This window comes from Paroedura picta, chromosome 6 (assembly GCF_049243985.1).
Source record: "Paroedura picta isolate Pp20150507F chromosome 6, Ppicta_v3.0, whole genome shotgun sequence".
Taxonomy (NCBI): domain Eukaryota; kingdom Metazoa; phylum Chordata; class Lepidosauria; order Squamata; family Gekkonidae; genus Paroedura; species Paroedura picta.
This window is the reverse complement of record NC_135374.1, coordinates 12,607,203-12,633,278: the sequence shown is the minus strand read 5'-3', so window position 1 is coordinate 12,633,278 and position 26,076 is coordinate 12,607,203. Positions and strand designations below refer to the sequence as shown.

General features: G+C 46.6%; 2 protein-coding genes across 5 annotated transcripts in view; one reads left to right on the top strand and one right to left on the bottom strand.

Annotated features, from left to right (window-relative positions):
* DEUP1 (deuterosome assembly protein 1) overlaps positions 1–7,397 on the bottom strand; it is a 71,760-nt gene extending 64,363 nt beyond the window's left edge. For 2 of the 3 annotated variants that reach the window (XM_077341433.1, XM_077341435.1), the window contains exons 1-2: positions 7,191–7,397; positions 2,559–2,619 (exon numbers count right to left, since the gene is read on the bottom strand). In XM_077341433.1, coding sequence (XP_077197548.1) covers positions 2,559–2,602 — 44 coding nt within the window. In that variant the 5' untranslated portion in view covers positions 2,603–2,619; positions 7,191–7,397. The remainder of the gene's footprint in view (positions 1–2,558; positions 2,620–7,190) is intronic. The other variant, XM_077341434.1, reaches the window with a different exon arrangement.
* SLC36A4 (solute carrier family 36 member 4) overlaps positions 293–26,076 on the top strand; it is a 94,795-nt gene continuing 69,011 nt past the window's right edge. Inside the window, exons 1-2 of one of the 2 annotated variants that reach the window (XM_077341439.1) lie at positions 293–311; positions 18,236–18,345. The gene's annotated coding sequence lies outside the window, so the exon portion shown is untranslated. Of the gene's footprint in view, positions 312–15,511; positions 15,632–18,235; positions 18,346–26,076 lie in introns of those variants that run through there. The other variant, XM_077341438.1, reaches the window with a different exon arrangement.

The window sequence follows — 26,076 nt, the reverse complement described above, 5'->3', positions numbered from 1 at the left end:
ATCGGCGGCACAAGTCCATGAAAGAAGAGGCTACGGTACATGGAAGCACAGCCTGGCTGAAGAGAAATGGTTCTGGCATAAACCTTAGAATAAGGGAATGTTTAGAGACGCAAAACTTTCCATAACCGCCTCACACTCCCTTAATGAAAATCGGTTGGTCCATGCTGCTAGTTCCTGGTTCTGTGGAGGGGAAAGGACAAAGCATGTTGTGGTTTCATAGCAACTGCAGGAGGAATCCTTGGCTGGCCCGGTTGCTAGGCAACTACAATAACTTCTTCCTTATGCATCCATCCTCTCTTCTGCTGAAATAGGTAGGGAACGGAATGCCAGGTGGAAAGAAAGAGAGTAGCAGCGAGCAAGACTGCATGACAAGAGTGCTGAGGCTGTAGACCAGGGATTGCCAGCCAGAGACCGGGCAGCCAAATTGGGCCCCCCAAAACCAGTGTAGTGCTGTGGATAGTCTCCAACCAGGGAGACTGTGGGCCAAATCCTCAGCCCCCCATGAAGTTTGCTGGATAACTGTTGAGCAGTGCCAGCTTCCACTGGTGACGGAACAGAGACTTGTGCTGTGGTGCCCAGTTTCCCATTTTCCGGGCCCTGCCCTTAGAAAAGTCAATTTTAGGGCAACAGAACGGGGTCAACTCCACCTTGCTCCCTCTTGTGGTCCTGCTAGGTACTTCTCCCCCAGTATCTTGGGAGTAGTCTGTCCCTTCTTCCGGGTTCAGTCTAATAAGGGTTTGCTGCAAGTGAGCGGACCCCAAATCTCTCCAGGGCTCTCTCTTTAGGATTGGTGAGTGGGCCTATGACCAGAAGTGGTCTAAGGATTTGCTGGGCCCATAGCACCAGAGCCAGTTTATAGATTTGCGGGGGCCTATCAGAATTCAGTTGCAGTGGGGGAAGTTAGACTGGGGATGGAAGGGCCCCCCCAGTGGAAAGTATTATTATTATTATTATTATTATTATTATTATTATTATTATTATTATTATTATTATGAGTATCACTGTGAATGTCCTTAAAGGAAAGGAGTATCACTGTGAATGTCCTTAAATAGGGGAAAGGGGGCAAGAGAGAGGCTACAGCCCTGTTCCGTGGAGGAGGAGGCACAGCATGGGGTCCCTGGAAATGCGGGGTCCATCCACAGCATGCGCTACGTGTACAACATAGATAAACTGGCCCTGCCTATGACCTCCCTGTCTCGGTCCTCCCTAGGGATGCCAGCCTCCAGGTGGGACCTAGGGATCCTCTGGAATTACAGCTCATCTCCAGGCTACAGAGATTCCATCTAAACATCTGGGAGAAGTTCCTGACAGTTAGAGAGGTTTCTCAGTGGAACAGGCTTTCTCAGGAGGTGGTGGGTTCCCCATCTTTGGAAATTTTTAAACAGAGGCTCTGATGGAAAGGCTGATTCTGTGAAGGCAAAGGGGTGGCAGGTTACAGTAGAGCGATTGGGATGTGAGTGTCCTGCATAGTGCAGGGGGTTGGACTAGATGACCCAGGAGGTCCCTTCCACCTCTATGATTCTATGATTCTATGATTGGTTTCCCTGGAGAAAATAGATGCTTTGGAGGGTGGAGTCTATGGTGTCCCCATTCTCCACCTCCAAATTTCCAGGAGTTTCCCACCTTACCCTCCTATCCCACTCCAATGTCCAGTAGGTGGGGGGGGGGGAGGACTGGCCACACTAGCCCTCCCTTCCTCTGCCCTCTCCCAAAATGGCTGCTCTGCTGCCATTGCCCTCTTCCTCTAGCCTGTTCCAGGCCCAGCCTGCTGCCTGAACCCCACCTCCCTCCTGAAGAATGCTTTGGGCCCGCTGGGCTCTGAGGCTGCTGCAGATGCATTTCAGGGCATGGCCTCAGCCTTGTTCCCTTCCCCATCGCCTCTGCTTGGGCTGCCTGCCCCAACAGTGCCTGGACAAGGCCAGCCCCCAACCAGCTTCTCTTCTGGAGCAAGTGAACGTAGGGCTGGAGGCACCCCCCCCCCCACTCCTCAACAGGCAGCCTTTTCTCTCCTCCACCTCCTAAGAATGCTATGAAGAAGCAGTTAGAGGGAACGCAGAATCATCCCTCGAGACCCCTGGAGGAAGGAAAGCAGAACATGAAAGCCCTCCTGGCAGTCCTACTCAATTTTAAATAAGATCTGGCCGATTTTACACAAGACTTCTAAGAGACGGCAGTCTTCCGTATTTTAATGCAATATCTTTTGGGGGATCTGTCCATAATCCTGGGGGCCACAGCCACCATGACGTAAGCTTTATTTATTGAACAGGAACGGATTTGCTCTTGGGCAATTTCCGGGAAAGCAAACGAGTTTTGCTGAGTTCCTCGGCTGGGTTTTTTGGGAAACACATCCCTCCTTAGGCCTACCCCAAAGGTGATCTCACACCATCTGCCTGCACAGGTGTCACAGGAAAGTTTTTCAAGCGATGCTCTAGGATGCCTTGCGGAGCTTGCTGGGGCTTCCTCCATGAAAGGACCACTAAAGGAGAATCAAACGGTGCTGACCTGTTTTGAACACACACACACACACATACGTAAAAGGCAGAAGATGGAGAACTTACCTCGCCATGATTTGTTCCTGTAGAACCTCTAATTTCTTCTCCATTTCAGGACTTGTTCAAGCTATGTAAACCAAAGGAGAAAAGCTTTTTAATTTACTCATTTATGCAGCAAGCAAAAATTAACAGAAGAAGCTTTCTAGAGGTGTGGCTCTGTGGCATGGGAATAGAGCTGCTTATGAAGAAGAAGAAGAAGAAGAAGAAGAAGAAGAAGAAGAAGAAGAAGAAGAAGAAGAAGAAGAAGAAGAAGAAGAAGAAGAAGAAGAAGAATTTGTTCTTATATGCCGCATTTCTCTATCCGAAGGAGTCTCAAAGCGGCTTACAATCCCCTTCCCTCTCTTCTCCCCACAACAGACACCCTGTGAGGGAGGTGAGGCTGAGGGAGCCCTGATATTAGTGAAGAAGAAGAGTTGGTTCTTATATGCCACTTTTCTCTACCGCCGCTTTGCCTCATACAACAAAATTCCAAAGGTGCCCAGAGTCTCAAAAAAGGTGAGATCCCCTGGATTTCCCGAAAATGGATCTGGAATTCCACAAAATGGGGAGGGGGCCAGGACTAGAGGTTCTAGAAAGGCTCTCTAGATTGTCCAGTGAAACAAAAAAAAAGCAGTCTTGTGGTACCTTAAGACTTATATGTCACTTTTCTCCCCAATGGGCACCCAAAGCCGCTTATAACATTCTTCCCTTCTTATCATCCCAGCAATTCTGTGAGTTGGTTAGGCATGTGACTGGCCCATGAGCTTCCATGGCAAAGTGGGAATTTAAATCTGGGTTTCTGAGATCCTAGTTTGACGTTCAAACCCCATGCCACACTGGCAGTCCAAGAAATCTGAGTCATAAATATCCACAGACTTGTCCTAGGTCGGACACGACTTCGCACATAACAACAACAATACTTCTTGCTTTGCATTTTCTTTTCCCCCTGGAGTTTACAGTTTCGATTACTGGGTCTGTATGGCAGACTTTCTCAACTAGGGTTTTGTGAAACCCTGGGGTTTCTTGGGGGCCCTGGAAGGGTTTCCTGAATAGGTGGGGTTTAATTATTTTTTAATATATTTTAAAATTTTATTTGGGTGATATCATAGAATCACAGAGTTGGAAGGGGCCATACAGGCCATCTAGTCCAACCCCCTGCTCAACGCAGGATCAGCCCAAAGCATCCTAAAGCATCCAAGAAAAGTGTGTATCCAACCTTTGCTTGAAGACTGCCAGTGAGGGGGAGCTCACCATCTCCTTAAGCAGCCTATTCCACTGCTGAACTACTCTGACCGTGAATTTCCCCCCCTGATATCTAGCCTATATCATTGTACTTGTAGTAGATATGACCATGTATGGTCATGGTGACTCACCTCCCCCCCCCATGGCCAGTGATAGGTCTAAATGGGGTGAAAAGGAGAGGCCCTGGGTGGGCGTGTCTACAGCTATGCTTTCCAACCATATCTTGCACAAGCACGCCGCTTTTGGGGTTTCTTAAAGCCTGAAGAATGTTTCGGGGGTTTCTCAAAGGTACAAAGTTGAAAAAGGCTGGTATATGCATATATAGCTTTGCCTTCTGAGGACACAGCTTAGGTTTCTGATGGATCTGCTGTGATATGGCTGTTAGCATTCAGCATGCCAAAAGATTCCTTTTTTAATTTTAACATAATTCTCAGCATCATCATCAAAGTGCAATTCCCAGAAAAACTTTAGAAGCCACTGCCTTTCATGCTGGGCAACGGCAGCTATAAGGTAGTCGTACACCCATTCTTTGACACACACTAAATCAAATAACAAAATCAAAGCAGGAAAGGCTGAATCTACCATTAGAATAAGTAAATGCGAGCTTTCAATGTTAACCATGGCTTTGTCTGGCAGAAAATGGATATGAAACACACTATACAAACCAAAATACCACTGAGCGCTTAACACAAAAACGAGTCTTATATTTGAAACGCTTGGTATTATCACTAAAGGAGGCTCAGCAGTAGGTTGCTTTTTTTTTTTGGGTAGTTCATAAGAAAGAACCCAGAATCATTTATCCTATTTTATTTTTTACAGCTAGGAAATAAATTGAGCAGCAATATACGCTTGTCTACTTGCATTTTTTTAAAAGCTACTTCTGGATTTAGGATGTTGTAGAAATGTAGCAAAAGAGACATGGCACATGGCTGTATTCTTTGCAGTCCGTAAGGGATACATGGCAATACCGGCCACAATATTATTGCCTGTCCTCTCTCTGTTCGAAGTAATCTTGAGAGATGAAGGTGGGGTTGTATTAGGAGGCGGGGGAATTCCCTGCAGGTTGAGAATCTAGATTTCATCTTGTTTATTGCTCAAGGCATCAATGTACACTATTCATCTTCCTTTGCCAGTTTGTTACCAGTCGGGACCCACAGCGGATCTCACCAACTCTGACCGGATCTCTTGCAGGGCTGGCCAAATTGTAGCTCTCCAGATGTCCATAGACTACAATCACCATGAGCCTCTGCCAGAACATGCTGGCAGGGGCTCATGGGAATTATAGTCCATAGATATTTGGAGAGCTACAGGTTGGCCAGCTCTGGATGCTGGAATACATGGACCACCAGGTCAGATCCAGAAGAGCATCTCCTGTGTAATTCTAGAAACGGGGGACATTTCCATGTATGCTTTTGGGGTGTTTCACCACACCTATGATCTGTGCCTTTTAAATGGAGATCATGGGCACTGGGAGGGGGGCATCTTCTGCATAGAAAGCGGGTGCTCTAGCACTACGCCCACCTTAACATGTTGTTTTTGTAAAGGTACCCCCTTCTCTTTACTAACTTTATGCATTATTTTATAGAACTACTCAGAATGAGTCAGAGAGAGACTGGCAATGCAGTTTTACGCATGTTTACTCCTGAGCCGGTCCCCTTGCATTCAATGTGTTTCACTCCCAAATTATAGGACTACAGAGTCATGCCCGCTGAGGTATCTGCATAAGTTAATGCAGTGGTCCCCAACCTTTTTATCGCCGGGGACCACTCAACGCCGGGGACCACTCACCGGGGACCACTCAACGCCTTTTACTGAGGCCCGGTGAGAGGGGTAGTTTACTATTCTACTCTCAACCACTGCCCTAACGCTCTCTGATTGCTATGGTAATGTTTAAACCTGCCTTCAAAATAAGATACAGACACGCCACAACAATGAACATCAGGAACATTTTATTCTCATGGAAATTTTAACTCATGACAATGACAAATCAATGGGAACCCTGAGCTTGTTTCTCTGCAACGAGATAGTCCCATCTGGGAGTGATGGGAGACAAGGACACCCAAAGTGTGTTGTAAAGGGCGGGGGGGGGGAGTGGAGTAAAGGGCCAAGGGGAGGAGAAGGCATCCTTGGCGGCCCACCTCCAATTAGTCGAAGGACCACATGTGGTCCGCGGCACACAGGTTGGGGATCGCTAAGTTAATGTGCACTTTGGCTAAGGCAGCCAACCTGCCAACCTGGTATGGATATATATCAGGAAAAATAAATTCACTGTCAGAGTAGTTCAGCAGTGAAATCGGCTGCCTAAGGAGGTGGGGAGCTCCTGCTCCCTGGTGGTCTTTAAGCTGCAGCTGGAAAGATGCTTCTCATAGATGCTTTAGGGTGATCCTGTACAGAGCAGGGGGTTGGACTAGATGGCCTCTATGGGCCCTTCCAGCTTTACGTTTCTATGATTCTCAACCCGGATCTAGCAACCCCTATCTCCAGCTGGGGGCCAGGGACCTGCTCCGCCCTCCAAATCTTCAGGAATTTCCCAAAGCAGAGCTGCCATCCCTAGCTTTGGCCCCAGAAACCTTTTTGCCACGACAAATGTGCAGTGATCCTAAACTCTTTAGTATCCATTGCGTTTAAAGAATAGTGGGGCTAAAAGGAGAAAGGGGGGAGGGTTTCCACCAGGCTACATTTAACCCCTAAAAACCTCTTTTCAGTTAATCCCCCCCCCCCACACCCCAAGTTCAAAAACACCCTTTCCATTCACGTTCACGGCACATTGCAACTGGATTTTCCTGCGTGCAAAAGTGCAAAATCCACATGCAAACAGTCACTTGAGTGGATTCAAACACATTATTTAGCGCAGGGGTAGTCAAACTGCGGCCCTCCAGATGTCCATGGACTACAATTCCCATGAGCCCCTGCCAGCATTTGCTGGCAGGGGCTCATGGGAATTGTAGTCCATGGACATCTGGAGGGCCACAGTTTGACTAAACCTGCTTAAAGAATGATTAAGCTATTCCAAACACTGAGATAAGCCAGGTCATTTCAGGGGCTCATGGGAATTGTATTCCATGGGCATCTGGAGGGCTGCAGTTTGACTCCCCCTTAGCATGTGTAAAATTACCCACAGGCTCCCTCCGCCCACCTTGGGTAACACGGCAGGATTACCTGTGGGAAACTGGAAAACCTGCCTCTAAAGTGCAGGGAAAGCGCATTACCCAAAATGTACCTGTGAAATCGATTTTAAAAACTCCTGGCCAAAGGGGAGCGGGTCCCAGCGGGTGGCCGGGCTGGTCTGCAAGAGAACGGCTAGGCTCTTTGAGAGAGAGAGAGAGGGAACAAGCGTGCCTCTGAGCATACACAGATGCCGAGGAGTGACCGCCGGCCTCTGGGCAGCAGAGAAAGGCAGAGGGCGGCGGGGTTTACCTGCGGGGCGCTGGAGGAGGCGCTTCCTGCCTGCCTGCCTTCCCCGGCTCGGCTGCTGCTTACTGCGGCGGGGAAGGAGCCCGACAGCCCCACAAGCCTCTGGTCCTCCCGCCGCGGAGGCCGCCGCGCCCCATCCCCGCCTGCCCTGCCCGCCCTGCCCTGCCCCGGGCGGCGGTTGCGGCGCGGCCTGCAGGCTTCTCTCGTCGCCACGGCAACGGGGCGGCCTGCAAGGCCCGGCTGGGCTCGGAGTCGGGCGGGTTGCCAGCTCCGGGCGGGGAAATACCGGGAGACTTTGGGGGCGGGGCCGGGAGGAATCTCAGCAGAGTATAATTCCTTCCTTCCTTCCTTTTTCTCTTTCTTTCTTTCTTTCTTTCTTTCTTTCTTTCTTTCTTTCTTTCTTTCTTTCTTTCTTTCTTTCTTTCTTCCTTCCTTCCTTCCTTCCTTCCTTCCTTCCTTCCTTCCTTCCTTCCTTCCTTCCTTTCTTTCTTTCTTTCTTTCTTTCTTTCTTTCTCATTTCATTTCATTTCATTTCATTTCATTTTCACCGCCCTCCTAGCCAGCCGGCTGTACTTCACTTTTTACTACTCAAAAGGAGTCCCAAAGGGACTTACAAACACCTTTCCTTTCCTCTCTCCACAACAGACCCCTTGTGAGGTAGATGAGGCTGAGAGAGCTCTGAGAGAACTGGGACTGGCCCAAGGTCACCCAGCTGGCTGCCTGAGGAGGAATGGGGAATCGAACCCAGTTCTCCAGATATGAGGCTGCCGCTCTTAACTACTACATCAAATTGTCTCTCAGTGGGGCGCAGTGCTACAGAGTCCACCTTCTAAAGCATCCATTTTGTTCAGGGGAACTGATCTTTGTAGCCTGGAGATGAGCAGTCATGTCACACAGACCCTAATCCAGCAGTTCCTGTTTTGTTCGAGCTCCCCTTAGGGAAAACACTGGGGCACCTGAGGCAAAATAGAAGAAGAGTTGGTTTTCATACTCCATTGTTGACTACCAGAAGGAGTCTCAAAGCGGCTGACAATTGCCTTCCCTTCCTCTCCCCACAACAGGCCCCTTGTGAGATAGGTGGGGCTGAGAGACTTCTGACTGGACTGCTCTGTGAGAACAGAACTATTAGGACTGTGACTAGCCCAAGGTCACTCAGCTGGCTGCATGAGAAGGCATGGGGAATCAAACCCGGCTTGTCGGATTAGAAGCTGCCGCTCCTAACCCCCACACCATTTCAAAGTTTAATGCCGTTTCGTAGGCCAAGCTTTTGTGGACTACAAAAGTCCATTACAGTTGACGGATGTCTATATAGAAAATCACAAAGGGGGGGGGAGTAAAATGCAGCATCAGTGAATCATGAAATGAAGGAAGTCAGGGGACATATACTGCGCAATTATAATGTAACAAAAAGTGATATTCACTATAGTAGTAATTGGGGGAAAGAGCTCACATTTTCAGCCAAGCGAGACTCTGTCGAACAAACACATCTTGAGCAATCCATTATGGCCTATACAAATACATCTGTTTTCAGAGTGCTTTTCAAACAGAATTTATTTCTCAAATATATTATACAAAATATTTAGTTTGCAGTATATCGAAACCCTCCTTCTAGGGGGAATAAAATAACTTGTCCCAGGCAGCAGAGCGTACCGTTCTAGGACAGCAAAATATCAATTATTTTATCATTTTTTATAATGTGCTGTGTGTGTTTAGAGGGGAGAGGAATGTCAGCTGTATTTCCCCCCTGAGGCAGCATTAAAATAGCTAAAGGCCATTTTCTGAGAGAGCTGTTTAGAGATTACTGATGATGACTGTCACGTCTCCGTTAAGGGTTTTGCTTCGTGACAACCCTGCAGGGTAGGTTAGGAGGAGAACTGAGGAACTTCTTGCTGAATGGGGATTTGAATGTGGGTATTTCAAGAGAAACTGTCCATAGAGTTTTCCTGGGCTCCAAGATCACTGCAGATGGGGACTGCAGCAAAGAAATTAAAAGACGCTCCTGGGGAGGAAAGCTATGGCAAATCTAGACAGCATCCTAAAAAGCAGAGACATCAACCTGCCAACAAAAGTGCATCTAGACAAGGCTATGGTCTTCCCAGTTGCGATGTATGGCTGTGAAAGTTGGACCATAAGGACGGCCGAGCGTCAAAGAATTGAGGCTTTTGAACTCTGGTGCTGGAGAAGACTCTTGAGAGTCCCTTGGACTGCAAGGCGAACAAACCGGTCAGTCCTAGAGGAGATCAGCCCTGACTGCTCCTTAGGAGGCCAGATCCTGAAGATGAAACTCAAATACTTTGGCCACCTCATGAGAAGGAAGGACTCCCTGGAGAAGAGCCTAATGCTGGGAGCGATTGAGGGCAAAAGAAGAAGGGGACGACAGAGAATGAGGTGGCTGGATGGAGTCACTGGAGCAGTGGGAGCAAACTTAAATGGACTCTGGGGAATGGTAGAGGACAGGAAGGCCTGGAGGATCATTGTCCATGGGGTCGCGATGGGTTGGACACGACTTAGCACCTAACAACATTTCAAGAGGAACACGCTAACATTTGCATCCTTTATCCTTCTTTACTCCCTAGGTTGCATGGGGCTTAACTATAGCTGTTTGCGTCTGTAGTTCTGCCAAGGACCGAGCTTGAGGTCCTCGGCAGGATCGTGGCTTACAATGTAACTGACCAATGCGTGGCTAGATCCCATCTGCCGGATCCAGTCAGTTTAAACTGAAACGGACCAATAGCACGCACTGATGTGAAGATCCATTGTTTGTTGTGTATATAAATCGACGTTTTCTGGGGGGTTGCTGGTTCAGTTTTCAGTTCAGTTCGGTACTCTTGTAACATGCTGGGGTCTTAATCAAAAGCTCAAATCACCTCCAATGTCCGTGACCACCTCTGTCCTCAGGGAAACCAAACTGTAGTCCGACACAAAGATGTCCTTTTCTTTATAAAAGTACAACTTTGTGATGGAAAAGCTCTGATTTCCTCCCCCCCCCCCTTACACTGTCCCCAGCCCCCTATGGCTAAGGAATTACAGAGCCAATGAAACATGGACATAGAGATGAGAACAAGCTGAAATAACGCTGCAAAAACTCCCTACTGGGAATTCTTTTCAGCCTTTCAGATGAAAGCCTGGCTGGGAGAGAAATCATACCTTTTGAAGATAATATTTGCCTCTAACATTAAAAAAAAATCCAACTTTGCAAAAAGTTGGCATTGCATTCCTTATTGTTACACAACGGTGACTGTGGAATAGTTCTTTGCCCTCCCTATGGGATGTAAATAGGATGCAATAGGGTTGCCAACTGAAATTATAACTCACTCCCTGAGAGCCAGTGTGGTTAATAGCAGTGGCTTCTAATCCGGCGAGCTGGGTTTGATTCCTTGCACCTTCACATGCAGCCAGTTGGGTGACCTTGGGCTAGTCACAGTCCTGTTGGAGCTCTCACAGCCTCCCCTACCTCACAGGATATCTGTTGTGGGGAGAGAAAGGGAAGGTGATTGTAGGGAGCTTTGAGACTCCTTCCGGCAATGAAAAGCAAGGTATAAAAACCAATTCTTCTTCTTCTTCTTCTTCTTCTTCTTCTTCTTCTTCTTCTTCTTCTTCCTCTTCCTCTTCCCCTTCCTCTTCCTCCTCTTGAGGACAATCACACCCTTCCTCCACCAGGTCTGATATTAGCTACTTTCCCCAAGAGAAGCTTTCTCAAGTGCCCATTCTGCACACATTGGATAAAATACTTTCATTGTGCTTCAGAAGTAGATCTTCCTGTTCTGCACAGGAAAATCCAGCTGCAAAAGAACAGTGAAACTGCAATGTGTGCAGAATCGCAAAAGGTCCCCAGCAGAAGTTTCCCCATAGTCCTACCATGTGACAGCTTGTGAAGCCATTTTAACAAAAATTATGCCACTTCCCTGGGGTGAGTTCTCATCATTCCAAGGCAGTCTAGGGCCCATTTCCAATAATGTATTTCCAATGTGCTTTTGCAGTTGGATTTTTCTGTGCAGGAGAACAGGGCTGAATCTGCACAGAGCTTTTATTCCAGTCCCAGGTTGATTCAGTCCTTGGTGTCTCCACTGAATGCGATTTCCATTTTGATTTTGTCTGATTTAAATTTTCCCTCTGCAACAAGCAGGATTGATCCAAAGTCACCCTGCCTTTTCCCCACAATATCCTAGTGTGGATATAACCCTCAATATTTGAAAATTGGCACGAGAAAGCAGCCAGCTGTCTGCTTGCTGCTGAGCCTCCGTTGTAGGAAAGCCCTGATTGGTCAAGGCGTCAGTTCAAAGGCTTCCTCATTCCCAGGCTGCAAGCTTACCTTAAAGGGGAAGCCCTAACTTCTCTCAGCAGAAGCTCCAGAAGCCCTACCCTCTCTCAGCAGAGATTTGCGTCTTGGTTTTTTTCTCCGTCCTGCTGTACTAGGCTCCCCCCCCTTCTGAGCTTCCCTAACCACGTGCAGAACACTTTCTGTTTCAATTGAGAGGGGGGAATAGAGGAAGACCCGAGTTCAAATCACTCTGAATTCAGCAGGATCCACAGCGGAATAAACAACGTAAGTGCAGACTCAGCCCAGGATAATCTACTTCTAAAGTGCATCGAAAATGCGTTATCCAACATGTGCAGAATGGGCCCACTGCTCATGTTTGTTATCCAGCTGGACGATAAAGAGGATTTTGCCACACCACACAGGCAGATGTGTGGCCGAATGGGTGATAGGCTGGCGGACAGAACAGGCTTTCTGTCAAAGGCAAGCCTTCGCTGCTGCTTATTTTGTTGGTGCAATAAAGGATCCAAAAGGCTGGCGCTCCAAACTTGCAGAACCCCGGGAGCTTCCTAATTATTTTGCAAGCGACAGAGATGGATTTTTATCTCCTTGCACAGAGGTCTTTAAAAGAAAGCAGTGATGGGAACACCAAAGGGAGACGAGCTCAAGGCTGGGGGATTTGGTTTGTTCTTCGTTTCCACGCGTCATGCTGTTTCCTTGTCTGCAGCCCTTCCAATAAAACCTCCCTGCTTTCGATTAAAGATTCTATCAGTTGCAGGTCTGTGAAAGAGGGGGAAAGTTTCCGGCAGAGTTAAACATTAGCTTATCCCCCCCCCCTTAAGTCTCTTTTGACAAACTTCAGAGTTCCTTCCCGCAGATCACATGAAATGGCTGGCTTCTTTTCTGAGCATCTCGTACAAAGGAAAAGGTGAACAATGAGGATGCAGATAATCATGGGCCCAGAATTTCGCTGTACTTGATGAGGCATCTGTATGAACAACAGTCATTTCTGGAGAGTGCAAAGGAAGAGGTGAAGTGATGCCACCCTTTTCCTGAGTTGGATGTTTTGTGAAGTCTCCCAGTGAGGTGCCGTGACCTGAATCAGCAGAGGCATCACATCAAAATCACAAGATGTCAGAGTCCCACTGTATACCACATTGGTCAGCCCCCACTTGGAGTCCTGTGTGCAGTTCTGGAGGCCTCACTTCAAAAAGAACGTGGGCAAAATGGAGAGGGTGTAGAGGAGAGGAATGAAGATGATCCAAGGCCTGGGGACCAAGCCCTGTGAGGAAAGGCTGAGGGACTTGGGAATGTTCAGCCTGGAGAAGAGGAGGCTGAGAGGGGACAGGATGACTCTCTTGAAGTACTGGAAAAGTTGTGACTTAGAGGATGGTAGGGTGTGGTTCCTGTTGGCAGCAGAGGACAGGACCTGCAGTAATGGTGTTTAAACTATGTTTAGAATATTGGATAGAATCATAGAATTGGAAGGAACCTCCTGGGTCATCTAGTCCAACCCCCTGCACTATGCAGGACACTCACAGCCCTCTCGCTCATCCACTGTCACCTGCCATCCCTTGAACCTTCACAGAATCAGCCGCTCCATTAGATGGCTGAATATCAAGTGGAAGTGACAAAGTTATCAGGAAACATTTTTTTCGCAGTCAGAGTAGTTCACTTGCGTTCTGGAAGCTTTATAGCAGTAGAAAAGAGCAACAGTCCAGTAGCACCTTAAAGACAAACATAATTTGCGGCGGGGTACGAGTTTCCATGAGTTGCGGCACAACCATGTCTCACGAAAGCTCCTGGTCCTATTCCTGCCCTGCCACTGATTTTGTCGTCCTTTCAGGTGCTCCTGGGCTCTTGATCTTTGCTACGGCTACAGAGAGACAAACACAGCTAAACACCTTGCTGTACTAACACGGGTGGCCGGGGGCCAGTCATACTCTCTCAGCCCAACCTGGCAGCTCTGCAGTGGGAAATAATTGGAGATTTTTTTTGGGGGGGGGGTCATGGAGCCTGGGGAAAGAGGGATTTGTTTCCCCCTCTTCTGCTGTCTCGAATCCTGTCCCCCCCCTCCAATTTAAGAAAAGAAAGAGCCTCCTGCTGCACTTGGCTCCCCTCCCTGCTCTGAGTTGCCCCAATCAAGTGCAGAACACTTTCTGTTTCTATTGGGGGGGGGGATAGAAGAAGACCTGAGTTCAAATCACTCTGAATTCAGCAGGATCCACAGCGGGGGAAAAAACAAAATAAGTGCAGAATCTGCCCTGGAGTCACTGCAGGAACCCAGCCAAGACCCAGCTAAGAAATGCCTTTGAAGGCAAATAGGAATGTCCTTGCATTCCGCATGGTGGCAGCAGAGCCTATAGTAAGCGGCCCTTTCAGATGCAAATTTAATAGGAAATCTATAAACAGGGAACGCTTTTCTACAGGTGGCTTATGCATAATGATCATGACAAGTTCTTTGTCCAAAGAAGTGAAACTGCAGGGAAGAGTATTTAAATTACAAACGGATGACAAGCCATTCATAAATGGACCTTCCACACATTGGCAGATTGCCATCCTAAGAGATCCAGGTTGGTGTGGCGGTTAAGAGAGGCGAACGCCGATCTGGAGAACTCGTTTGGGCCCCTGCTCCTCCACATGCAGCCAGCTGGGTGACCTTGGGCTAGGTCGACTACCACATGAATGTGAAATGGACCTGCCTGCGCCTTGGGAGACCCATTTCTTTACTGCACTCAGGATCATGCTTCTGTGACTGTGCAAAACTCTGCTATATTAGTCACCAAATATTCCAGTAGATTTCACCCTGTAAACTCTTTGGGCTGCTTAGATGGAATTCCCCCCCTCCCCCAAATTCAGAATCAGGAATCTTTCCCCTTGTGAGTGGTACCCCAACCTCTTCCAAGCAGCTTATCTAACACACAACCTACAAGCATAGAATCATAGAGATGGAAGGGGCCATAGAGGCCATCTAGTCCAACCTAGCTCAATGCAGGATCAGCCCAAAGCATCCTAAAGCATCCAAGAAAAGTGTGCATCCAACCTTTGCTTGAAGACTGCCAGTGAGGGGGAGCTCATCACCTCCTTAGGCAGTTTATCCCACTGCTGAACTACTCTGTTTAATTTTTTTTCCTGATATCTAACCTATATTGTTGTACTTGCAGTTTAAACCCATTACTGCGTGTCCTCTCCTCTGCAGCCAATGGGAACAGCATCCTGCCCTCCTCCAAGTGACAACCTTTCAAATACTTAAAGAGGGCTATCATGTCCCCTCTCAACCTCCCTTTCTCCAGGCTGAACATTCCCAAGTCCCTCAACTTATCTTCATAGGGCTTGGTCCCCTGGCCCCGGATCATCCTCGTCGCTCTCCTCTGTACCCTTTCAATATTATCTACAACCTGCATCTCCCTAGCCCCAATCTGGTTGTTTATTTATTTTAATTATTACATTTATATACCATCCTCTCCGGAGGCTCAGGGCGCTTTACATAAAACATAGAAAACAAGACAAGAACAATCCATAACCTATACATAACCATAACATTAATACTACTAACTGATCATTGTGACAGCGGTAACAGGGCAAACAGGTCCTGGAGCTGAACACATTGATGGATTTCTGGGGGGGGGGAGGGAGCAGGGCCCTGCAGATGTTGCTGGTTACGCCTGGTCCCAACCAAATGCCTGGTGGAAGAGCTCCCTTTTGCAGGCCCTGCGGAACTGTTTTAGCTATGTCAGGGCCCTGATCTCTTGTGGGAGCTCATTCCACCAGGTGGGGACCAGGACAGAGAAGGCTCTGGCCCTGGTCAAGGCCAGGCACGTTTCTTTAAGGTCAGGGATCCTTAGCCAGTTGGTGGTGGCGGAGCGTAGAGCTCTTTGAAGGGCATTTCCTCCATTTGGCAAGGAAGACCACTGGGCTGTTTCTGAGTGGAAACACAGTTCTTGCTTCTGCTCTCTGCCCGTTTTATTGCACCTCTCTTGTGGCAATAAACAATTGTCAGGGTTCCCTAGTCTGCATATACAACAGTGATGTCATAAGGGCTTCCGGAGGAGGTGGTATCCTGTGATGTCACAGAGGCCCTTGTGGCCGTGTCTTATTTCCTAGCTGGATAAGGGCCGGAAGGAGTGGAGCTGTGATTCGCTGGTTCCTTGTGCCCCTGGTTCACTGATTCCAGAAAAGCAGATAGGTAGGGTGTATGCATACACATTCATGCGTGTGAGGAAGTGCAGGTCAAATAGTGCAACAGGAAGTGTGAGAGATCACTAGGGTTGCCAGCTCTGAATTGGGAAATTCCTGGAGGTTTGGGGGTGGAGCTAGGGGTCTGGGATGGCGAGGGGCCTACCTGAGCAGGTTAGAATACCACAGAGCCCCCCCCCCCGGCTGTCATTTTCTCCAGGGGAACTGAGCCAGTGTGGTGCAGTGGTTAAGAGTGGCATCTTCTAATCTGGCGAGCTGGGTTTGATTCCCCATTCCTCCACATGTAGCCAACTAGGTGACCTTGGGCTTGTCACAGCACTGATAGTGTTATCCTCCCAGAGCTGTCCTGTCAGAGCTCTCTCAGCCTCACCTGCCTCGCAGCGTGTCTGTTATGGGAAGAGGAAGGGAAGGTGATTGTAAGCCGCTTTGAGAGACTCCTTCAGGCAGTGAAAAGCAGGGAATAAAAACTGGAGATCAGTTGTAATTCTGCCCCCTACCTAAGTAAGTTCCAATGAACTGCCTCCCTTCTGAGTTCATGCACCCAGAATCAAGTTGTAAGTTTCTAGTCCTCATTAGACAAATGTGAAAATGTGACAGTAAATGCGTGTAGAGGTTTGAAAATGGGTTAGAACTATTTTCATATATCTTCACATCTGAGGGTGACCATTTCAGACCAAAACAACAGCTGTTTAAACAAAATGTGGTTAGGCAGTCTAATTTGGCACCTGCCATGTTTAAAAAAAAATATGACACATCATAATTATATGCAACTACAAAATAGCACATTAAGTGAGACCCTGCTGACCCTCTTGATGGCTTTCCGGAATAGGATGCTGCTGAATGCGATGGCAGAGTTTAAAAGTGCAAAGAGGCTTGAATCACCAGACTGCTAAAAAGAATGAAATAGTTTTATTGTGAAGAGAAACAACATTGTATACAACACGAGATCTAGCAGTTTGACTAAGGCCTTGTCTGCATACATAGGTTACTCCAGGTTTTCATTGATTTTGTGTTGGGATGACTTAATCTGCTTGCTGTGCATGCGCTCTGCACTTAATCCCCCCCCCCCAAGTTTTCTCCAGGAAACTCTGTTGTATTAATTCTGCATAAATTGTTATAGCAATATGTTGGGACTTTTGGGCTTGGCTTGGTTCTGAATCCCTCCAGAGAATTAGAGCTGCAGAGTAATGAAGCATTTTGAAAGTATGCAGTTGTTAGTTACCTTTGTGGATGAGTCACAGATCCCGACTCACAGAACTTCGAGGTTTAAAAGGGAGTAATATTTACTGGGGAAGATTATTTACAAAATATATCGTATTCATCTGTTTCAATCTCTTCACGGAAGCAGACTATAAAAGCTTTAAAATTAGTTATAAAAGCAGCACATTGCAAGCCTCTATGGCTAGGCTGCAAACAGACTTCATGGCCACACATCAGCAGATGGAGAGAGCAGAGCCTAACAGAGTCCACTCCTTGTTTTAGCAAAGCACATTCTTCCTGAAGAAGCAGGAAGTAGGCGGAGGTCCACTTTAAACAAAGGAATCCCAGAGCACATGGCTCAGAATTCCCTGCAACCTTAAAGTGACCACTAGGTGTCACTAGTGAGCACATAGATAGAGCTCAGTTGCTTAAACAGTTTAACAGCAGCCCTTTAAGGCTGACCACCAATTTACTTGCTGATTGCAATTCCAACAGAATGACTGGGAGGGGGACAGTGGCAGCCCATATAATACAGTATCCCCCCTCCTGATTGTTCAATTCAGTGACATCCAGTTTTTAAACAATTGTGAGGTGAATCACACAATCATTGTTTACTCTCATGCAGTCATTTTAGAAGTTTTAAAAAATATATAAAAATCAACTCCCACTTATTTAGGAAACCCTTCCACAGCTGTCAAGAAACCCCAGGGTTTCATGAAACTCTGGTTGAGAAAGCTTGCCTTAGGGGCACATGGAGAACATAAGTGAAGCTATATTGGATCAGGCCAATGTCTCATCCAGTCCAACACTATGTGACACAAAGGCTGAAAGCCAGAAGAGGAAAAAACTCAGAAAGAAAGGCAAAAGTGGGAATCTGTTCCGCATTTTGGCTGAATACCTTGGTTAACCCCAGGGGATGATCATTTTCCTCACCATAATACATCATGCTATTTTTGTTCTGTTAATTGTACAGTTAACTGGAGCTGCTAGGGGAGGAAAGAAAGGAGAAATCCCTGTTCTTTATAAATAATAGAAAACACACACATATAAAATGTGCCCTTTGGGATGCACGTGTTGAAGGAGACAGACGTGAACAATGTTTCATCTTGGATTCACTTGGAATTTTGAGAGACATTTTGCTACTCACTGACCGAGCCCTTCTTCCCTTTGGTACCCGGAGCCAGTTGAGATGATAGGAAGCAACCCTTCCCAACCGTTAGGGCTGCAAATATGGGAACTCATTGCTAGAGAGAAGTCAGGCCTAATTTTTCATGACCGGAGCCATTTTACGAACACCATTTGCTTCTTGCTTATACCAGGAAACAGAGATCTTTTCGTGCTTTGGTTCCTCATTAAAAAACAACACTTTCACCCTCTTCTCTCTCACCCACAGTTTATCGTAAGAATTCGGAAGACCCGCTGAAGAAACAAGCCGACTCTGCATAAAGCGTGCTTTCAAAGAAGCTTCCTACAGGGGGTCCCAGTTCCTAAACGTCCTTGAAGGTAAGAACAAGCATCTTCCATTGAGTTTGGACCAAACCGGCACACCAGTGACGTGGTTCCAGCAGAAGAGCAATGAGTTCTGTGCGTTACAGAGAACATGTCTTTAACGGGATGGAGAAAAAGAACCCTCTGACACATTTTTTGCTGTCACTGGCAGAGAGAGTTCTGGAGCATTATTTTCTCATTGAATGATACATTATATCGGCATGCTAAGGCTTGGCTTCAAATATGTCCAGTTAATATATGCTGGGGCAAAAGGTGAAGTAGTTTTATGCAAACGGGTTCAATTCTGGTGGTTCAGTGAACGTGTTTGGAAACCAAACAAAATGATACGGAAAGAATTGGTGTGCAGCTTTTTGTGAAAATGTTCTGGCAACCGGTGGCCCAGGGTTTTGTGCCTGTAGGAAAGGCTATGAATAGCTAGGGGCAAACCAAATGGATCACGGGGAGATCCATGATCTCTAGTGTGTTTTTCATTTATAAGCAGTGGTGCCATTTGATCAGTTGTCACGAGGCATTGTGAATCATTAGGGCTTCTTTAAGCGAGAGTCTTCTGGTCATCACCATCCATAACAGAAAAATACTTCATTCATTCATTCATTCATTCATTCATTCATTCATTCATTCATTCATTCATTCATTCATTCATTCATTCTTATATACTGTCCTCCCTTGTGGCTCAGGACTGTTTACAGTGAAAATTTTCATGGTACAGTACAAGGAACATTGTCATTGAGAACATATAATATTTTAAACGGCAGAATTCATAACAATAGAATATTTAACATTTAACATATTGTTTGCTGCAATGTGATTTGAATTCTTTCATCTTCAGACCATAGTTGGGAGGGGCCTCTGGGGTCTGGATTGGTAGAGTTGCTTCATTGGTGACCGAAAGCTTGGTAGAAGAGCTCCATTTTCCAGTCTCTGCAGAATAATATTCAGCTTTTAATCAGAGAGTCCCTTCATAGAACAATAATATTCTCACATGAGGGCTACAACTATATTGTTAAGGGAAAATGTTGTTTCATTGTTTTGATCATCTCTGGGTTTACTGTTATCTTCTCCAGAAATGTGAGGGTGGAGTTAGGCTACAAGTTATAGAATCAAAGAATAACAGAGTTGGAAGGGACCTCCTGGGTCATCTAGTCCAACCTACCACACCATGCAGGACACTCACAACCCTGTAACCTGCCACCCCCTTGAGCCTTCACAGAATCAGCCTCTCTGCCAGAAGGCTCTCCAACCTCTGTTTAAAAATCTCCAAAGATGGAGAACCCACCACCTCCCGAGGAAGCCTGTTCCACTGAGAAACTGCTGTAACTGTCAGGAACTTCTACCAGATGTTTAGACGGATGTTTAGAATAATAGAGTTGGAAGGGACCTCCTGGGTCATCTATGCAGGACACTCACAACCCTCACGCTCATCCACTGTAACCTGCCACCCCCTTGAGCCTTCATAGAATCAGCCTCTCCGTCAGATGGCTCTCCAGCCTCTGTTTTAAAATTTCCAAAGATGGAGAACCTCCCGAGGAAGTGAGTTCTTGAGACTGTGTATATTCCAATAAGATGTAGACAACTTCTCTCACATTACTTGAGCTTGGCACAATGGACTGACAGAAAATTTAGGGGAGACAAAAGCAAGGATGTCTTCACACAGTACATCATTAATTTATGGAAGTGATCACTAATTCTGATGATCTAATGGGTACTTTTGAAATTTTGAGACAGTTAGTATGCAGGACCACACAATGGCTACATGGGATGTTGGACCCAGTCCGGACATGTTGGGAGGGTCCAAGACAGGAGCAACTTTTTGTGAATGTGTCCATCCTGCAGAAACCTTTCAAGTTCACCTGACACCCCTCTTGGATGTAGAAAGCATATGGGATGGCTATGCATCAAACAGTGTATGTGCATATATGAAGAAGAAGAAGAAGAAGAAGAAGAAGAAGAAGAAGAAGAAGAAGAAGAAGAAGAAGAAGAAGAAGAAGAAGAAGAAGAAGATTTGGTTCTTTTATGCCACTTTTCTCTACCCGAAGGAGGCTCATAGTGGCTTACATTTGCCTTGCCTTCCCTCTCCCTACAACAGACACCCTGTGAGGGAGGTGAGGCTGAGAGAGCCCTGATATTACTGAAGAAGAAGAAGAAGAAGAGTTGGTTATTATATGCAGCTTTTCTCTACCCAAAGGAGCCTCAAAGCAGCTTCCAATCTCCTTTCCTCTCCCCACAACAGACACCCTGTGAGGGAGGGGAGGCTGAGAGAGCCCTGATATCACTGCTCAGTCAGAACAACTTTATCAGTGCTGTGGCGAGCCCAAGGTCACTCAGCTGGCTGCATGTGCATGTTTGAGTCAACATGGGCAAACAGAAGTCTTAGAAACATTGCCATTTCAGTACTAATGAGAATATTTGATGCCCTGAACATTGTTTTCTTGTCTGTTTGACTCCTCCAAACGTGATACTATTTTCCTTGTGGTGAGATTGCAAATGCAGCAGGACTGCTGGGTATTTTGGAGAAATAAATGGTCTGAATAACACAAAGAAAATGATCCAGGCATATCCAGGGTTTTTCATGGTTAACGACCACTGAAAATAAATCAGCCAGTATTATCATTCCCCCTATAGAAATTGGCGGTGCTGCCTCCTTTGGAAAACTGTGCATAATTTGTATCACTGCACCTCAGAAAAGATATTATAGCCTTGGAAACGGTGCACAAAAGAGCAATTGAAATGATTAAGGAAATGGAAGACTTATTTATGAAGAAAGGTTAGAGAGGTTCGCGATATTTTTGCTTGGAGAAGTTATGATTGAGGAGTGACGACAGAAGTTTACAAAATTATGCATGAGTTAGAGAAGGTAGCAAACAAAAGGATCTTTCTCCCTTCCTCACAATACAAGAACTCATGGGCACTCAATGAAATTAAGGAGAAGTAGGCTTAGATCTTCACCTGCAGAGACATTAACATATGGAATTCACTGCCACAGGAAGTGGCTATAAGTGTGGGCAGCTTCAAGAGGGGACTGGATGAACATCTGGAGCAGTTGTCCATGAGAGGCTATCAGCCACAAGGTACAGACGGAACACTCTGTCTGGGCCAGTGATATTCTGTTTTCTTGATGCTTGGAGGGCCACAGTGGGAGAGCTTCTGGAGTTCTGGCCCCACTGGTGGACCTCTTGATGGCAACTAGGTTCTGGCCATTGTGTGACAGAGTATTGGAGTGGAAGGGCCATCTTATGTTCTTATGGGGAAAAAATGCTTTTACAATGTTGGTTTTTAACCTAACTCTGCATTGTCATGTATGTTATACTTCCTTACAGTGCAATGTGTTTCTAAATAACTTCACCCCCTATCCCCTGCTGGCTGGTCTAGCAACCCTAGATGTAATGCACTTTTCTATAGGTGAAGCTCTGTCTTGCTGAAGGTTTTTCTTCCAGCCTAAGGAACCTTCTCTCCAACATGGTTTTTTTCTGTGGGCTCTCTTGTTGGAGGAAGGTCTCTTAGGCTGCAGCCTGGGGGTTCTCCTGGACCTGGGTCAGAGGTGCCTTTCACTCACTTTGGCTGGTGAGCCAGCTGCAGCCCTTCCTGGGCAGAATAGATCTAACCACTTCAGTGCATGTCCCAATAATACCAAATTAGATTACTGCAATGTGTTGTAACATGATGCTGCCCTTGAAGACTGTCCAGAAAGTACGGTTGGTCCAGAATGTTGTGGCCCAAGAATTGACTGGAATGGATTGTAGGGACCATATTAGTCCGGGTCTTGTTCTATCTACATTGGCTTCCAATTTACTCCAGGCTCAATTCAAGGTGCTGGTATGGACCTTTAAAGACCTGTGTGGCCTGGGACTTAACATGGCCTTTCCCCATACCTACCTTCTCATTTTTTTCCAGTCATCTTTGGAGGCCCTGCCCTGTGAGGCAGGTGTGTCTGAGAGAACTCTTAAGAGAACTGCTCTGTGAAAATAGCTCCATCAGGGCTGTGATGAGCCCAAGGTCACCCAGCTGACTGCATGTGGAGGAGGAGTGGGGAATCAAATCCGGCTCACCAGATTAGAAGCCTTAACCACTAAACCACGCTGGCTCTCCACCTTTTAAGGATGACTCTATCCTTCCTCTTCAATGCTCAACTTGTATATACTTAAATAAATGCTACAAAAATACTATTCTCTCCTTGCAAAGGGCTGCAAGGCCCTTTTAAGCTATATGCTAGTCTCACATCTTTCTGCGATTTGGACTATATCACTTCTTTGGACCTACATTTCTTCTTATAATCCCACTGAACCTGGACTTGGTAGTTGTCATTAATTAGACTGGTTAATTGGTCAGCTTCAGATCCAGCCTGAAGTCACCTCAGTTGCTTCTGACTCCAAAGGGTTAAAACCTAACTCTCCTGGACACCTGTGGGTAAAAAGTATTCCTAACATTTTGCTAGGAAATGGCTTCATTCCCAATGCTTCATACCATATGCATGTCCTGCAACCTTTATGCTTTTATTAACCTCCCGGTCACGTTTTCCATCTGAATGTCATTTGTGCTTGTGCAAGGATCGGTCTAAAGGTCAACTGGAAAGGGAAAAAAGGTGAAGGAAATCTCTTTTTTTTAAAATTTTACGAAGCTTGTATATGTTTTGGGTTTTAACAGTTGTGCTTTTCTTTCCCCCTCTCCTCCTGTCAGTCATGTTCTTTTCCCTTTTAGTCTTACAACAGCCCTGTAAGTTTAGGCTAGGCCCGGTTTTCTTGACAGCCCTGGAAGGGTTTCCCAAATGGGTGGAAATTAAAACATTGTCTATATACTTAAAAAAATAGGGAGACATTGCCACCACATTCTTAGATCATCAGCTGGTGGTAGTTGGCTTAAGTATCCCCCTGGCACCCTGAGTAGCTGCACCGGTTGGGAGAGAGGGTGTCCATCACTGCCATGAATTGTAAACTGTATGGATGATGGTTTTAATGGGTTTTTAATGGGAATTGTATTTTTTGTGTGGTTATTAGGTAACCCGCCACGAGATGACTTGCCATGGGTGGCAGGATATAAGTTCAAACAAACAAACAACAACAATGATATGGCCATATATGGTCATATTAATCTCCCTGCCTCTCAAAATGGCAGCTGAGCTTCTCAACCCTATTCTGCATGATTGCGCCAATTCTGGGGTTTCTCGAAGACCAAAGAATGTTCCAGGGGTTTCTGAATGGTTAAAACAGCAAGAAAGGCTGGGCTAGACTGAGAGAAAACTGCTGCTATGAAGCCCAAGGTCGCCCAGCTGGCTGCATGTGCGGAAGCGGGGAATCAAACCTGGCTCGCCAGATTAGAACCTGCCGCTCTTAACCACTACACGAAGTTGGCTTAGAGCCTGAAGTGAAAAGACTGGCATTTTATCAGTGGCCAGATTAGAGTCAGCAACTCCTGATCACTACACCAAGCTGGCTTTCTGAGGCAGATTCTGATCTGGAGAACTGGGTTTGATTCCCCACTTGTCCACATGAAGCCTGCTGGATGACCTTGGGTCAATCAAAGTTCTTTCTGAACTCTCTCAGCCCCACCTACCTCACATGGTGCCTGTTCTAGGGAGAGGAAGGAAAGGCAATTGTAGGTTTCTGTTGGCAGCAGAGGACAGCAGTAATTAGTTTAAACTACGTGTTGAACGATATTGGCTAGATATCAGGAAAATATTTTTCACCGTCAGAGTAGTTCCAGTGCAGTGGGCTGCCTAAGGAGCTGGTGAGCTCCCCCTAAGTGGCAATCTTCATGCAGCGGCTGGACGGCTACTTGTCCTGGATGATTTAGGGTAGGGGTAGTCAAATTGTGTTTGCTGGCAGGGGCTCGTGGGAATTGTAGTCCATGGACATCTGGAGGGCCGCAGTTTGACTACCCCTGCTTTAGGGTGATCCTGCACTGAGCAGGGGGTTGGACTAGATGGCTGATATGGTCCCTTCCAACTCTATGATGCCAACCTACTCTTCTTCCATCCAGAGGCTGCACACCTCAGAACCTCTTTGCTCACAGCTTATCCCACATTGCCCTATGAAACGGCTTTATACAAGTCAGACCATTGTTACACCTGACCCGGTGTAGTCTGACGGACAGTAGCTCTCCAGGCAAAACCTCTGTTACCCGACTTCCTTTAACAGGGCTGTAGCTATTGCCCACCCTAACCAAGATGGCCAGACTAGCTCAATCTTGCCAGAGCTCAGAAGCTAAGCAGAGTTGGCCCTGGCTATAACTTGAATGGGCGACTATTAAGGGGTCCCCACCTACTGCCAGCTCCACTCCTAAAGTCTCCAGCTATTTCCCAACCCAGAGCTGGCCAGCCTAGATAGAATAGCAGGAAGGGGCCTGACAAGGGGTCCTGCTTACAGTAGGGTCCCCAACTTCCTGTCAGTGCCTGGAGTACTCCCAGCATTACCACCAGCGAACAGATAGACCATTGCTCCAGATCCAGCTTGGCGTAGTGCTTAGGATCAGTGGCTTCTAATCTTGCGAGCCCTGTTTGATTCCCCGCTCCCCCACATGCAGCCAGCTGGGTGACCTTGGGATTGTCACAGATTGTCTGAGTAGTAGCATCAGGACTCTCTGAGCCTCACAGGGTATCTGTTGTGGGGAGAGGAAAGGGAAAGCGATTGCAAGCCACTTTAAGACTTCTGGTAGAGAAAAGCAGCGTATAAAAACCAACCCTTTATCGATTTCCCATACTGGAGTTTGCAAGTTTGCTCGACATGAGCAAGGATGCAATTTCTGAGTGCTTTCCCCCATTGGAAAGCTCCATGCAAGTTGAAACTTAGCATAGCAGGGAGATGGGCTCCACCTAACACCTTTTATACTGCCTTTCCATTTGCAAGGCTTTGGGGAAAAATAAACCTGCCTGTATCCCTGGTCCGGAAACTGCAACTTACCTGAAACTATAGTAGGAATGTGTGTTTACTGCAAAGGATTTCCTAACCGGGGAGCATTTCATAGCAAGGACCAATTGGAGAAAAACTTGATCTTTTAACACACACATTTGGGGGCTCCCCTCAAATGAAAGGGAATTTGTGTCCAGGAATATTGTGCATCTCTTATTGTTGTTTACCAAATAACACTGGTTAGTTGCTATTGGGTATTCCTGGATAGGCACTTCATGACCAGCTTGTTTGTTTTTTTCTCTTCATGATGCTGCATATTTGTTGGATATCCTCATGATGCCATTTACTAACTTCCTGCTAATTTTATCTGTCCTCATCTCTGCACTCTGATGACTCCTATTTCATGTGGAAGCATGCATGCACCTGAAACCTCACACCTAGAATAAAACCGTGTTGGTCTAAAGGTACCATTGGCCTCAAGTTCTCAGACCAACATGGCTATACACCGGAAAATAATTTTGCCTTCCGTATTTCACACTCTGCACAGAGTCAAGCAAGTAGCTGTGTTGGTCTGAAGTCGCACAGCAAAATTTGAGTCCAAGGGCAACTTTAAGATCGACACATTTAAGGTGTGCGCTTTCGTGTGCATGCACACTTCCTCCGATACAGTAAGTGTGCATGCCCACGAAAGCTCACCCCTTAACTTTGTTGGTCTTAAAGGTGCCACTGGACTCCAAATTCAGACTGTGCACACAGTTTCTCTAGGCGTTGAGACACGTTTTCTAAGAAACCAAGGGCAATTCAAGGGTCCTTGAGCAGAGGAGCCTGCATTCTCACGTGCAACAAAAGTACACCCTTCAGGGCAGAGCTTTCCAGCCAGAAA